At 37.2% G+C, this 16,026-nt stretch overlaps 1 protein-coding gene across 1 annotated transcript; it reads right to left on the bottom strand.

The window, feature by feature from the left end:
* Positions 1 to 398: 398 nt before the first annotated feature.
* Positions 399 to 15,970, bottom strand: LOC140949986 (synapse-associated protein 1-like). Its single transcript, XM_073399142.1, has 11 exons — positions 15,636 to 15,970; positions 10,414 to 10,496; positions 10,132 to 10,195; positions 8,650 to 8,863; positions 7,830 to 7,918; positions 5,819 to 5,884; positions 5,489 to 5,541; positions 4,092 to 4,182; positions 3,878 to 3,973; positions 3,182 to 3,234; positions 399 to 2,335 (listed from the first exon to the last, which is right to left on the bottom strand). The coding sequence occupies exons 1-11, from the start codon at positions 15,850 to 15,852 to the stop codon at positions 2,252 to 2,254; spliced, it is 1,110 nt and encodes a 369-aa protein (XP_073255243.1). The 5' UTR covers positions 15,853 to 15,970; the 3' UTR covers positions 399 to 2,251.
* Between the last annotated feature and the right edge of the window lie 56 nt (positions 15,971 to 16,026).

The raw sequence follows: 16,026 nt of genomic DNA, 5'->3' as shown, positions 1-16,026 counted from the left end.
TTATTTAATAACTAACCAAAATGGAAATTGGTTATTTAATAAATAACCAAAATGCGAAATTGGTTATTTAATAAATAACCAAAATGGAAATTGGTTATTTAATAAATAACCAAAATGCGAAAATGGTTATTTATTAAATAACCATTTTCGCCATTGGTTATTTAATAAATAACCATTTTCGCATTTTGGTTATTTATTAAATAACCAATTTTTCATTTTGGTTATTTAGAAATAATAAACCTGTAATGTGGTTATTTGTAAATAACCACTCTTGTTTTGGTTATATACAAATAACCACTCTAAATAATAAAAATACATTTGGCGCCCCATAGTAAGAAGTCCAATACGTAAAAATGTTAACTCTCACAATGACACTAAGTAATGCAGATGGACAAACAAACAGTCTAAGAAACTTTATTGCTTTTTTGGTTAACCCTCTAAGTCCCAGGAGTAACCAAAATCAATTTTCCCCTAACACTTTCCTGGCATACATCATCAAGAGACAAGGTTATGAAAGTAGCCTGCATAGCAAGCGTTTCTGTGCGGTTTAGGACAAAAGAACGAGGAAGGAGAGTCAAAGACCGCGAGAAAAGTGGTGCAAGTAAAAGAGCTCTTGTACATTTCTTGCGCGGTCAAAACTGAAAGTACCCTTCCTTGGCCTTCCTCGGTATTTCTTTGCTCCGAAACCAAACGGAAACGCTTGCTACGCAAGCTATTATGAAAATTTTTATAATGATCAGTAAAATTAAGGGGAAATGCTTTGATCTTCTACCAAATTCTCTCAACTAATGAAAGGTCTGGAGAATTTCTGCATGTATGTAGATATTGAGGGGAAAATCTTTGCTCTACTGGTGACACACCTGACACTCCTGCCATCCCCAAAAATATAATTCAAAGACAATCTTTTTTACAAAGATTATGTTTGTTCTTAAGCTTATTAAAGAACATTACGTGTTCTTAATGCTGTTCAGTTATGCAACACACCTACACACCAGCTTAATTAAGAATGCTTGGTTTTTTAAGGTAATATTTCCCAAAAGTTAAACGATATAAAATAATTATAATGTCTCAAAGCAACTTGTAGTTTGGATGGTTCACAAGTCGGTGGAATGGGTGGATTGTGGCACCATTTTTAAGACAGCCTTGGAAAATATCCTGTCCATTCATCCTGGACAAGTTCATTTCCTTGTCACGCCAGTATCTGTTAACCCTGTAAGCCCGGTTGATTTGTGATCAAACACACAGTTTTGGAAGCACTTCCCTGTAAAATAATAAACCCCAACATACACATTACGGGCTATGGTTCATCAAGGTATATCATTTTCTATAGTTAGAGGACTTTTTGAGTCAGTGTCCAGGACTGTGAGATGTGCATTTTGCTTATGTGAAGTAACTATCCCACAAGCATGATTTTTTTATAACACCTGAAGTCACAAAAAGTTTATCGTGAAGAGTGATCTACACATTCAGAAAGCTATCAGAAATTCTGATTTATTATGCTCAGACGTCTATACATAATATGCTTCTCAGTGATTTCAGTGCTGGGCTTAAGACTAACTTCTCTTTGGCTTTTACAAAAAATACTTATTGTTTTCATTGGCTGTTGTTTAATCCAACCAGTCACTAGCCACTTGACTAGTAAACCAAAATGTTAGTTTTAAGCCATGCAATGTAAACTAACTAAATACCATTTTTACAAAACAATATTACTGTCCAATCTACATGACTGTATATTTTGTCACTGGACATGTAATAAATATATTTTTTTAATTTACACTAAGAGAACACCAAAGAGGTAGATGTAGGCACATTTTTTGACAGGTTATTAGGAGCAGATCAAAATATGTTAAAAAACTCACAAAGTTAAATATAATTTTTAGGATTAAATAAGGCTGAAATACTAGTAGGTAAGAAGATTATTCCTAAAAATTATATTTAACTAATAATGAAGTCCATTTTTGATGGTTTGACTGATTACCGGTATATCATTCTGACTACCTGTAACCAGGAATTGGAAATAAGAAGAAGGCATCCACCTGAGTTCATAAGCCAGCAATTCTAAGGCCACTATGTGAAAAAAAGGTATTTTTTGGTCCCAGGAAACCCAGACACCTGCCTGGCCAAGGCCTTGACTTTGGGTAAAATGTGAGAATAGGAGCAAAGTCTGAGTGGATAATCTGTTAAGCCATAGACAATGCTGGCAGTGAAAATTATTTGTTAATTATTATTATTTTGTTAACTATTTATCAAATTATTTGTTATCCTCCTCCTCTAACATGTCTTCTATCTCCTTTTCCCACTCAGCATTTTCTTCATTATCTACAACTTCAAAATCCTGAATTGACAAAAAAAACAAAATAAGTATTAAAATTAATGATATAAATATTAGAATAGTAATAATGGTTCACCATATAGAACAAACATCACCCTGGCAAATTACAAGCTTTGTGAAGACATGAGCTTCTCATAGGGAAAAATTAACCCCCAACTTCAAATAAGCAGCCCCCTCCCCCCCCCCCCCACCCTTCCAACTGCATGTAGTGCCAACATTTCAGAATAACTGAATTGTTCAGTAATGGGTTAGCAGAGGTTTTTGACCCTGATAAACTTTGTTCATGGAGTCTTGCAAGTAATTGTGGTTGCCATTGGCAACAATAATTGAATTAGCATGATTTTTACTGATTTATTTGGGAGGTGCCCTCCATGGGACTTTCCGGTTTCCATTTGCACCTTACCTTTTGGTCTTTTTTGTTTTGTTTACATGTACCTCTCGTCATCTATTTATTTAGAGAGATTTAGTCCAATAAAAATGTGAAAAAAGCTACAATAAAAGCATACCTTCATGGTGATTAAGAATAGTGCTGACAAAACTGAATTGACAAATATTGGTGTGTGCATGTTATTTTTGATACCAACATGGATGGTCAAAATTTTATTGGTAAAAGCTTATATCAACCGGGCTTAAAACTTAACTAATAGTGACCTGACGATTGTTTGAGATGCCCATCTTGATTGAGGTGATGGAAATGGAAATGGGATTTTCGTATAGTTATTCATTCATTCGAAACTCTCTCCTAGCTGGACAGATCCAATATGTCCGTTTTGGATCAAAATTTGCTTAAACAAATTATGACCAGGATTAAAACAACCTTACACTACACTATAATACATGTAACTTTACCTGTAATTCTGCTTGAAGCTCTTTTTCCCATTCAGGAATGTCATCTTGAGTTTCTTACAAAGAGAAACACAAAAATAGAGCAAGATTAAATTTCACCTAACATAAACTTAACACAATAGAGATCACAATCTGACTGAAAAAGAATACTGCATTGTGCCTATAGGGGAATTAAATTAAAGGCACTCTAGCTAGAAAACCTTATCACCATAGAGACTAGCTGAGGTCAAAGAACTCCAAAGTCATTCAAGCAGGCCCAGCACAAAACACCCACCCTATTGTTAGTTACTAAGAAAATACTCTTCATTAAATTAATAATTATCCTGAAAACGATTTTCCCCAATTTCATTTACAGTGGAACCCTGTTAATGCCACCACCGTTGGACCATTAAATCCTGGTCGTAATAACAAGGTGGTCGCATGAATGGGGTCTTCAAAATAATAAAATGACTCAGTGATTTTAACATGGTCATAATAACAAGGTGGTTGTATAAACAGGGTGGTCATAAGGTGGGGATCCATATTTGACCAGAACCACATCACTGTAACTGTAGACCTCACTCCAGTCTCTTTAGTGCCGAACTTATTAACTGCTGCCAACTAAATGGCTCCATGGCTGATTTCAATATTTAGCACGTGTCCATCTGGCTGTACTTGGAAAAATTCTATCTTATTATTTTTATAATACTGTTGTCTTACCTGCTGGTATTGTCTCATTTGTTGCTTTTGATTGGCTAGCCTTATCTCCATCCTTTTTGTCTACCCCAATTTGTCTAAGGTCATCATGACTTAGTTCTACAAGAAACACAAGATGTCACACCCTGCACCTCACACTCCTGAATGCACATATGAGTCAAAATAGTTTTCATTCCACAGTTAATGAGGGGATTTAAACATTTAGATATTTATTTACCTTGTTCTGTAGCAAATGAGTCACTAATGAATTCACTTTGCATTGAGCTTTCATCAACCATAGGTTCATTTAAATCCTCATCATGTGTTTCCTGTTTTAGAAGCAAAACAACATAATATGATAAAAGGGTACAAGTCTCAAAGCTTCTGAACATCTCTGACTACCTTTTGAGTGTCTGAGTTTTACTAGGGCTGTAATCATAGGCTGATTCATTGGCAAACCATGATATTATTATAACCACTAAATGATTATTAATATTTGAAGAAGATATTACAATATACTACCATTCATGCAATGAAATGCTACATCAACAAATTCGTGAATACACTGCCTTTAATATTCCTTACTTAAGCCCTGCATTATTCTAAGCCCTTTACAAGGCGATTTACATGTATTAAGTAACAAATAAATCATAGTAGCAAACACTGCCTGCTTTATGCACTTCTCGTCTTTTTGATGACGGACAAGATGGAATCTGTCCCATGCACACTTATTTTGTCATTTGTCAGCTGTACGGTCTTTTGCACCCGCAATGTATTTTATCACAACATTTTACGTATCTAGAGCTGTTGGCTTAGTATCCTGGCCTTTGAGTAAAGGTGATCGGGGCTGTGGTTCACCTAGTTTGACACAAACCTCCTTCCTTTTCTTACCTACATGTAGAAAAGCAGAGAGGATTGTATCAAAACAAGGTCAGCTCCAGCCTCACCTACACCTGTAACTGTAAAGTGGGCTATTGGTGTCATATCTGTCATTGGGAAAAGTATTGTTGTTTATAAGCACTTTAGCTGTCAGCAATCTTTTAACAAGAAGGGCTGTCAAAAAGTTTTTAAGTAGCAGGCCGATGATGATTAGTAGACGGCTTTGGAACTTGCACCAAAGGCACAATTTTTTGAGGGCCGAGGCATCTAGGGACATTTTGAAATTTAGAGTCTCAGAAATGGCATTTCCAGGCGTTTTCAAGAGGTATTTACCACCACGGATGCTATGTTGTTTCGTCAGAATACTCGCAAGACTGGGAACAATACCATCGAAATGTCACAGGCATTCCATGCATGGTTCGAACATTTCACAGATCTAACCCTGTTTAAATATGTGTTGAATGTCATTCAAAACTGGAACACAGATGCTTTACAATTTTATTCAGTGGTGCTTATTTTTTGTTAGCAGTTATGGTAGAAGGAGATTGAAGCAGCCGGCTAAGGATGGCTAACTAGCCAGCGGGATTTGGCTGGCTACCGGCCCTTATTGACAGCCCTGAACAAGTTGTTGGAAGTGATCAGGATTTTCACCTATATAACTATTAATTTCACAGCCACAACTGTTGAAGCATCTTTTTCCAACACTATAGTGAGATGCGTAATTGAGCAAACAATTTGGTAGGCCAAAATACATACCTGTGCATCTGATGTCTTTCCAGGTATACCAACTGGTGCACTTTGGCTTGATTCTGAAAAAAAAAAATTAATGAGATACACTCTATAGGACAGCTGCTGGAATTGTCTTAAAAAAATTAATGGCAATGTAAACCTCTGGGAAAGTAAAATCAATCTGACTGAATTTTCTCTGTAGACGACAGTCTGTAGAGTACGATAATATTTCTGTAAAGTTAGTATTGGCCATAATCATACAAAAAAATCCTGCACAAGTTTAGAGTCTACCTCTCAACTTACCGGGGGACATTATGGAAAGCTTAAAAGTATAATGTACATATAAGTTACACCAACCAGTGTCAGCTGTCTTAGCTTCTGCTGCTGATGATTGTCTGTCACCACCACAAGGGCCATTTCCACCTGTTATAAAACCACACAGTTTATGATTTGACAAAGTGCCATATGTGCAATCTGTAAGCTCTTTGTTTAAAATTTTACTCACTTTTTCGTTGAGTGCATTTTGTCATGTATTTTTCTGCATACATTTTCTCCTGTAAATTGTATGATCAACTCTGTTGTGTTTAGTAAATTATTTTACTATTCCGCTGTATGGGCTGGTACTTATAAACAGAACATCCATAAACTACAACTCATGCAGAACTTTGCTGCCCGTATACTAACTGACACAGGGAAATACGATCATATTACCCCATCCCTGAAAGCTCTTGGCTGGCTAACTATAGAGGAGCAACTTTGGCTGCGGGACGTGACAATGATGTACAAATGTGTTAACAATTTAGTGCCAGCATATATTAGCTGTAAAATAGGGAAGTGATCCAATGCGCACGCTTACAATCTCCGCAACAGTGAAGATCTAAACCTGCCAGGACGCTGGACAGCGGCTGCCCAGAGTGGCTTCTTTTATAGGGCAGCAAAAGCGTGGAATAGTCCCAGTAACAACACTAGAACTGCACAATCATTAAGATCATTTAAAAAGCATGCAAAGGCAGAATTAATGAAGAAATAGGATACCGGTATACATACCATAGTGTATTATTACATTGTTAGTTATTATTAGAAGTAGAAATTTTTAAGTTGTTATTTATATATCAAGAACATGTATATCATTAGTCTTAGTTTTATTATTTATACACATGTTTGTAAATTAATTCTGAAAAGCCCCTCGCGGAGAATTAATAAAAGCATTGTACTGTATTGTATTGCATTGAATATGGCAGATTTACACATCTAAAACATTGCATGTATAGTATAATGCAAAAAAAAAACTTTGGCCTGTACTGTAGTGTGAGAAATAAATAACAATTATTTACCGAAGTGGAGGTGGCTAGTATTGGATATTTACCGAGGCCACGAAGCAGCAAGGTAAATATCCACTACTAGCCACCGCCACTGAGGTGAATAATTGTTTTAGTATATACTAAAACAGTGAGATAATTGAGCACAAAATGATGATTTTTAACTCATTTACTGTTGCCAACGATTACAATTTTGGCGCGCCATGACCGAACGGCCGCGGTCGTCGCTTTTTCTTAGCTACAAATAAAACTTTTGAAGGCGTTTGTTTAACTCTTGCGGGGAAGTTTCTTGAAAAGGAGTTGTGAATTCTGTTTGTATTTAAAATAATTCTGTAAAAAAGATTATTAAATTTAGTTTTAAGCTTATTTATGAACAAGTCAACTAAATAAAGTAATGCAAAACTTAAGCTTAATTTGCATTTGTAAACAAAAAACTGTTTCACCGGTTTTATCGATAACTATTCAAGTCAAAAAGACAAAGCTTTACCTGTTAAAACTTCCAAACCGAACTTCGTCACCTTCTTCATGTATTTCGGAAATAGCTTGCTTGATTAGTTGTGAAATTTCTTAGTTTGTTACGCCAGCAAACCGGGAAAGCATTTTGCTCACAACCTACGCGAGTTTGGCATCGCTCGCTCAGGGGAACTGGAGGTGAATCAGTGAATAGTGCAGGATATTCACTGATTGAGTAGCTAATCAGAGCGTGCGAAAAACACTATCCACTGTTTTAGTATATACTAAATGAAAATATTGACAAGTGATGGCAGTTACTATCACTTACTGTACATTTAAAAAACAACTAAAAAGTGTGCTTGAAAATAAAATCAATCCAAAGACTTTTTAATAATAGTAGCTAACTTACTTTTTTAGACAAAATTTGATGAATCTTGGTACAGCAAGAGTCAAGAAAAGAGACCAAACAAAATTCTACAGAATCTTTTCAATTAAACCATTGACAAACTTGATAATAATACATGACAAAATCAATTGATTTAAATACTTGTACATCTCATTATTAATAAACCAAACATAGGAAGATTAAACTTTACCTGTAGCAGCCAAGGAAGTGAGCTGTGTTGATTGCTTTATAAGTGACACTCTGTAAAAGTAATTCCTCCAAAATCTGTCCTCTTTAATTCTGCAAATTAAATTGAGTTATTATAATAGTGAATTGGATGGGATTAAAATCTAATAATGATCTTCGAGGCTGTACTATAGCAGTGCGTGTTGGCCCATGGCACTTAATCTGAGTTTTTTCATATGAATCATATGTTGGGTACCCTGAATTTCACAGGCTGAGAGCACGATGGGCTTGTTCAATTTTTCTTAGAGCACAGCCTTGTCCTTGGGCAATAAACAGATCTTATCAAAACAAGAAATCAATCATGTATTAAGACTTGAGATGTGGCATGCAGCTCTAAACATTGGGGCGTGATTGTCTGGCAGGCATTTTGATTCTTTAAACCTCTCATGCAATTTTGCACCAAAAGTCTTTTTTTGGCGACCAATATTTAATGTCTGGTAACCATTTTAACATAACTAATATTTTTAGGTTACAAAAAGGAGTCTTTGAAAATGAGCTGGGAGCATAAAATACTTTTGCTCAAAGTATCAAGACATTTTAAAAATAAAAAATGCATATATATAATTTTATCTTATAAAACCATAGATTATAATACAATCAAACCTCCAATAATGGCCACCTCTCTACAATGGCCTTTTTTTTTGGAAGACAGTCCATACATTTACTCTTGTTTCAACCTCTCTACAATGGCCACTTTCAGACTTCTGTCCCCAAGGTGAGCGCCGCTGTAGAGAGGTTTAACTGTAATAGAAAAACTTATCAGATTAATTTTGTACATAGCTTACTTCTTAGGAACAAGTTGGAATCTCATTTTAGTTAGGTTCTTATCTTCCTGAAGGGTTGCTAAGGCAACAGGGTACATGGAATCACTATCAAAATGGAATGGAACACCAGCAGGGGGATCGCGCAAGAAGTTTCTTTCATCTGTTGAAAGTGCCAGTATTTGATTCTTCATGGTTTCTTCTTCATTATATCCTACCCATGGTGGTACGGCCGCCTCTGCAGACAAGAAAAATGTTTTTATGGTCAAAAGTAATTCTGGTGTAAAAGTTATATATTTGATCCACAGAAAAGAGAGCCTGCCATATACACACTGAAGCAGTTGGGGAAAGATGTATGTATGTTCTGTTTTGAGTTGAAGAAAAATAATTAAACAGGGCTTCTGATATTCGCGCGGTCGCGGACCCACGAAATTCAGGTATTTCCGCGAAATCCTGCGAAATTCCCAAAAAACCGCGAAATACCGCGAAATCCGCCAGAAATATTTCCAAATACATGTCGGCAAAACATATTTAATACTTATCTTGGCTTTTAGACCTGTTTTATTCACCCCAAACGTCCACATTTATCTTGAAACTTCGTCACTGCAACGAGTAAACAACGTCCCAAACCTACCAGGCGTTCTTAGATTAATGTTGCGAAAAACTGGGCACTAACCATAATGTTAATAGCTTTAGCATTCGCTCATTTCTCGAGCGAACTGTTGTTGAAAGAGCAAATGATTATCCCTGTTAAAAAAACGCTAAACAACGCTGGTCATATCGACTCAAAATTGATCGATTTTCGCGAAATTGGCTAAAAAAATCCAGCGAAATTGGCTGTTTTTTACTGATTGTTTCTTGGGGAAGTTTCCCCCTGAAATTTCCTGTGAAATCGGCCGATTTTTTCTAAGAATTTACCCCTGAAAATCCTTCGAAATTTGACTTTTTCCCGCTAAAATCCCGCAAAATCGGCCGATTTTTCTGCGAATTTTGACTTTTCTCCTGCAGAATCCCGCAAAATCGGCCGATTTTTCCGCAAATTTGCCCCTGAAAATCCCGCGAAATTTTGCTTTTTTTTCCGCGAAATATCAGAAGCCCTGATTAAATCATAGGCTAGATCCAGTGGGGGGTGGTGGGGAGGGGGGGTTCAGTTTAGGGTTAGGGTTAGGATTACAAGCCTAACGCTCTTTGGCTCGGCCACAATGTGTTCTTTTGAAACAATGAAGTAAAGTTCACACCATCCATAAAAAAGTAAACAAACAACACCTATAAACAGGGTTGTCACTAAGATTTCAAGTTGCCGGGTAAATACAACAAGTAGGCGGGGAATCAAACGGCTAGGGATTTCTTTTGGTCCCATTTTTCTTCTATTTTCCAATAAAAGTAGCCGGGGGCCACTCTCTTAGTAGCCGGGGAAAATCCCTGGCCCCCGGCTCTTAATGACAACCCTGTATAAACTAAGCAACACTCCAATGACAGGTTATTCATATGAGCTCTGATCCTTACCTTTCCTTTTATGCTTCTCTTTGACAAATTCTTCTTGTTTCTTGTTAAAATCCTCAATAATAGACTGTAGGGTTGAAAACTTACAAGTCAACGGTTTTTTAATTTATTGTTAAGCATCTGTTAGATTTAATTTTTCTCACTCTGTCTAATAGAAAACACATGTTGCTTGAAGCACCTTCAAATCTTGTTACTGTCTTGCAACTGTGACGATGTCATACACAATGAATATTCAATGTGATAACACTTGAATCTTTTAAGACGAAATCATGTTTAAACACAAACCTGCTTTTCAACAGTTTCCTTCACTGTATCTTTCATTTTATAAGCAGTGTTTGTTGCAACACTGGCAAAGTTGAAAAGGAAGCCTGAAAAGCAAAGCATCAAGCACAGAGTTACTGGTACATTCAAACAAGTTTGTTTGCTAATCATTAAAAATATTAATAATAGTTAACACTCAAGAGGCCGCTGATACTGAAGATTGTTTATGAGAGATGGGGCTGATCTGCACTGGTGGAAGAGCTTTTTTATAAAAATTTTCTGTCATGACCAACACCAAACAAATGCAGAATGTTTGTCATGTACAGTATTAACCCTTTAAACCCTAAGATCAAAATTTGAATTCTCATTTGTTGTCCCTATTCATTTCCTACAGAAGTAGTGGGGAGAAGTTGATAAAATATCAAGCAAATGCATCTTGTGTGTTGCTACTGGCCAAAACATTTTGAAGGATTGCCGGCTTTTTAAGTGTAAAAAGACTACTCTTGTTTCCACTTTCAACTGTCGCACTCTGAGCTCCATCGGAAGGACAGGTGAACTAACTGCACTAGCTCAGGAACAGAACATTGATGTCATATGCATCCAAGAACATCGGATCTACCATGATGACATCGAGTTGAAGTACCATGACATGAAGAAAGGTTGGGTTATGATTACATCTTCCGCTGAAAAAGCTACAAATAACTCAACAATACGAGGTGTTGGCTTACTTCTCAGTCCGAAAGCACACAAAGCACTGAACTCGGTAGAAACCATCAATCCAAGGATTCTCATTGCCACTTTCAATGGAAATCCTGCTGTTACTGTCATATCCTGCTACAGCCCCACCAATGTATCTAACGTTGATGACAGAGAGGAATTCTATGCAGAATTATCAGAATTGACTAAGGCTGTTCCTAAACACAATGTCTTACTAATTGGCGGAGATATGAATGGAAAGATTGGTGCAAGTGATGCTAAGGGGTCAGTCTACAACAAACACACCAACGAGAATGGGCAATTGCTCCTAAACTACATGTTAGAATGCAATCTCAAACCGCTGAACACCAGTTTTAAAAAGCGCGAAGGTAAGCTTTGGACTCATACATCACCTTCTGGAGCCAAATGTCAAATAGATTATATCCTAATAAACAACAAATGGAAAAATAGTGCTTTAAACTGTGAAGCTTATAACACCTTCTGTTCTGTGGGATCTGATCACCGTATTGTCACAGCTAAAATAAGACTAAGCCTGCGGCAAAGTAAACCATCTGGTAAGAAAAAGATCAGATACGATTGGAACAAGCTTCTCAATGATAACATCATCAAAGACATGTATACTGTTGAAGTCTGCAACCGATACCAAACTCTACAGGACTTACATGGTAATGAGGATGCAAACCAGATGTATGAGAATATCATGACAGCCCATGAAAAAGCTGCAGAAATCAGTGTACCTGTGAAGGCCAAGATAAAGCAACACGTTCCGTGGGAAAATGAAAACATCATAGAAAAAAGGGAAATGGTGAAGAATGCTTATGAGGTATCCTTGAGAAGAAATACCAGAAGCAGTGCTGTAAAACTGGAGGAGGCCAAGCAAGAGCTACAGGAATCTTACGATCGAGAACAAGAGAAGTATGTGAATGAAAAGATTCATGCAATTACTGACGCTATACAACACCAAAAATCCGGTCTTGCATGGGAAACGGTAAACGAGTTCACAAGAAGAAAGGGCACAAACAGGGGTCGAATAAAAGCCAAAAGTCCTGAAGACCGTGTCAGTAAATGGAAGTTACACTTCTCAAACCTGCTAGGTCAACCACCCAGTGTCACAATAAAACCTACTGCTTCCATAATACATGAACCTCTTCCCATCAACACGGATAACATAACCATGGAAGAACTGGTTAAAAGTATCAAAGGTTTCAAAAATAACAAAGCACATGGTCTCGACAACATACCAATTGAAGTCTGGAAAACTGGTGCCTTAAATCAACAATTGCTTGACATCTGCAACAAAACATTCAATGGTGATCGACCGAATATATGGGTTAAAAGTGGAATAATACCCCTACCAAAGAAAGGTGACTTGGGTGACACAGGAAACTATCGTGGTATATCCCTAACTGTCACAGCTGCGAAAATCTATAACAAGATTCTATTAGATCGAATAAGACCTCATCTGGATCCTCTGCTCAGGGTGAACCAAAATGGATTTCGTACGGGTAGATCTACACTACCGCAAATTTTAACTCTGCGTAGGCTCATAGAGGGAATAAAAGAAAAACAGCTTCCTGCAATATTGACTTTCGTAGACTTCAGTAAAGCCTTTGATTCGATACATCGTGGGAAATTGATGGAGATCTTGAAGGCATATGGAATTCCAACAAAGATAGTGGATGCCATCAGCATACTCTACAAGGACACCGAAGCACAGGTGATAACTCCTGATGGTGATACGGAATTCTTTGAAATTCTTGCGGGAGTTCTGCAAGGAGACACACTCGCACCTTTCCTATTTATCATAGCCTTGGATTATGCCCTTAGAGAAGCTACTAGAGAAACACACACTGGGTTCACTCTTACACCACGGCAGAGCTCCCGTCATGTAGCAACATACATCACCGACACTGATTTCGCGGATGATCTTGCCCTAATTTCTGACTATCTTGAAGAGCCACAACTTCTCTTATTAAGACTGGAGGTTGCTGCGAAAACAGTGGGTCTGCATGTTAACTACAAGAAAACGGAATACATGCTGTACAATCAACCTGTAGGTGATCTTGTCACACTGGCAGGGAACAAATTGAAGCAAGTAGATAACTTCAAATACCTTGGTTCGTGGATACAATCCGGTGAAAAGGACATGAATATAAGAATTGGACACGCTTGGAGTGCACTCAACAAAATGATGAAAGTGTGGAAATCAAACCTAAAAAATCATCTCAAAATAGGTTTCTTTCGGGCCACAGTTGAAAGTGTACTGCTTTATGGTGCTGAATGCTGGACGATGACTGGAAAGATGATGAATAGACTAGATGGTACGTACACAAGAATGCTCAGAGCAGTTCTTGGAGTTTCCTGGAAGGAGCATAAAACCAACAAAGAACTGTACGGCAATCTTCCTAAGATTACAGATACACTGATGATCAGGAGGCTGCGGTTTATAGGACATTGTTGGAGAAAAAAGGATGAGGTGATAAGTGATTTACTACTCTGGGAACCAAAGCACGGCGCAAGAAAGAGAGGAAGACCAGCATTAACATACATAGACCAGCTGCAAAATGATACTGGTTTGAGCATAGCTGAACTGAAGAACATCATGGAAAACCGGAAGGAATGGATGAAGCTAGTTAATGGAGTTCGAGTTCGCTCGAAATAAGCAAGTAAGCAAGCATCTTGTGTGATCATGTCTGTGATTCTCATGACCACTCTGTTTTTACAAAGCATTGATATTACAAGGAGAAATTTGATGCTGATCACTTTTAGGGCTTAAAGGGTTTAACAAATTTTGTTTAAAAAGAGGCCATATTCAAAGGCAGGGTTTTCATTAAGAACCCTAGTAGCAGGAGAAAGGTGTAACATTACAGGAGAGTATTTTGAAAGAGACTCCATGTCTGAATAAAAAATAGTCATAAGCCACCGAATGTTAGTTAGAGAATTCTGCATAGTAAATGGCGAATTCTCCGATCTCTGATGCCTAATGAACACCCTGCAAAGGTGCCAGTAACCAAATCTACCCCAAGCAAATACCGGACAAAATATACTTGATATTTATTGATACTGAAGGGCTAGCACGAAGGGCTGACGAAGGGCTAGCACTCAATTCTATCCTTGGAAGGAGGGAGGCTACTCTTCAACCTTTAATACAAGAAGCCTCCACCACAAGGTCCAGCTCCTACCATTTTGGCAGAAAAGGTACCCTTTTGCACACTTTCCATTGAAAAATGATGTCCCTTTCAGATATCTACAAGCAGTAAGATTTCTTGTCTTTTTTTCTAGCACTTTGCAAATTAAATTGATACAGCCACATTTTCTGTACCCATTTTCAGACCAGATCTCTAAAATCCATACCCGTTTTCAGACCTGGCCTGAAATTATGTTAACACTACTTAGATTAGAGCACAAACAAACAAACTCATCAAATCCATTTTGAATTCGCATATTTCTCTTTCTTCCTTACTCATTTGGAATTGAAATGATAAATACTTTCATACACTCCCGTAGTTCCCCCCAAAAACCATACCCTATTCCAGACCAAAATGGCGATGTGTATACCCGTTTTCAGACCAAAATGGTGCAAAAACCCTACCTGATGGGGCGGTACATACCTATATAGTTTATAAAAGGGAGTACCCCCACCCCCCATCCCCCGGGATGGATATAAGCTGTTAAAACGAACATTATTACAGTGGAGCCTTGATATAACAAACCTATGTATAACAAAGTCCTTGGTAAAATGAACTATTTTCTTTAGTCCAGTTATATCAAAATATATGAAAAAAAAAAACCTGCACATAACGAAACCATGTTACAGTGAACACATTTTGCAAGTCCCTTGGGCCTTTGTTAAATCAAGGTTGATGACTGTTGCATCTGATTTTTCAAAGAAAATTTTGCTTGTGGCATTAAGCCTATGGACCCATACAGTGAGTTCACTGCAGGATAGATACAAAATAAATGGGATTGTTCAATTAACAAATACATGTAGACAATACATGTAATGTTCTTTTTTTATTGTATTTTATTCGATTTTTTTTTCTTTTTTTTTTACTTTTCAAACTTTTAACTTTTTTTAAAGTTCTTTTACAATTACCAAGATGATAGAAGATGGTTTTCCATTTTCTGTATCAAAATAACAGGTGATAGAGGACTACTAACAAAGATACAACTGTAGCAGATGCAGAAGCTACAGGCTACAAGCTTATTGTAACTCTTTTGTGGTCATTGACTCGTATAATTATGCAAAACAAACAAGATGTTTGCAATATCAACAGGATCGGACTTTCAACTGATGCATGTATAAATTAGATCCAACTAGTTTAGATAATATCAAATTTGACAAAATAAATTTTGGTAGGTGATAATTTCGTTTAAGCAAACCTGAAAAAACCGCAACTTAACACAGCTAAATGGCTGAGGCAAAAAAACTCGACTGTCGACGTTCTTACGCTCTTCAGCTGAGAAACTATTTTAAAGTAATTATTATTGTCTGCAAAGCACAACGTAGAAACAACAAAACCACTTACTTCCTACATTCTTGGCCATGTCTCTCGCATAATCAAGCTCGGATGTCTTGCCGCTGGCCGATTCTTGGTGCTGTTCCTTCTCATTTTCGGCAGTCCTTCCATCGTCACTTGTTGGAACATCTCCTTCGGTTTTATGTTCTCCTTCCGCGTTTTTTCCCTCAGACTTTTCACTGTTTTGGCTTTTTTCAGGTCCTAGCGAGGACCACCAGCTAAACATCTTCTTCTAAAAGAGGATTTTACCCTAAAAATACGCTGTTCTATAGCCCTGAAGATTGAACTATGCACTGCAATCTCATCGCCATACTGTTTTTTGGTGACGTCACACTTTTCATCAGATGATTTATGAATGTGAGGTACTTTGTATTAGCGGTTTTCTTTGAAAAGTCATGCA

This window comes from Porites lutea, chromosome 1, assembly GCF_958299795.1.
Source record: "Porites lutea chromosome 1, jaPorLute2.1, whole genome shotgun sequence".
NCBI classification, from domain to species: Eukaryota; Metazoa; Cnidaria; class Anthozoa; order Scleractinia; family Poritidae; genus Porites; species Porites lutea.
The sequence above is the reverse complement of the archived record's forward strand: the minus strand, read 5'-3'. Positions and strand labels throughout refer to the sequence as shown.

Bases quoted from the DNA above. Each gene is read 5' to 3' on its own strand.
- LOC140949986 (XM_073399142.1), bottom strand. From the start codon at position 15,852: ATGTTTAGCTGGTGGTCCTCGCTAGGACCTGAAAAAAGCCAAAACAGT. The intron at 3,235-3,877 runs GTAAGACAACAG...TCTCTTTGTAAG, and splicing joins AAATGAGACAATACCAGCAG to AAACTCAAGATGACATTCCT. The intron at 2,336-3,181 runs GTAAAGTTACAT...TTGTCAATTCAG, and splicing joins AGCTTCAAGCAGAATTACAG to GATTTTGAAGTTGTAGATAA.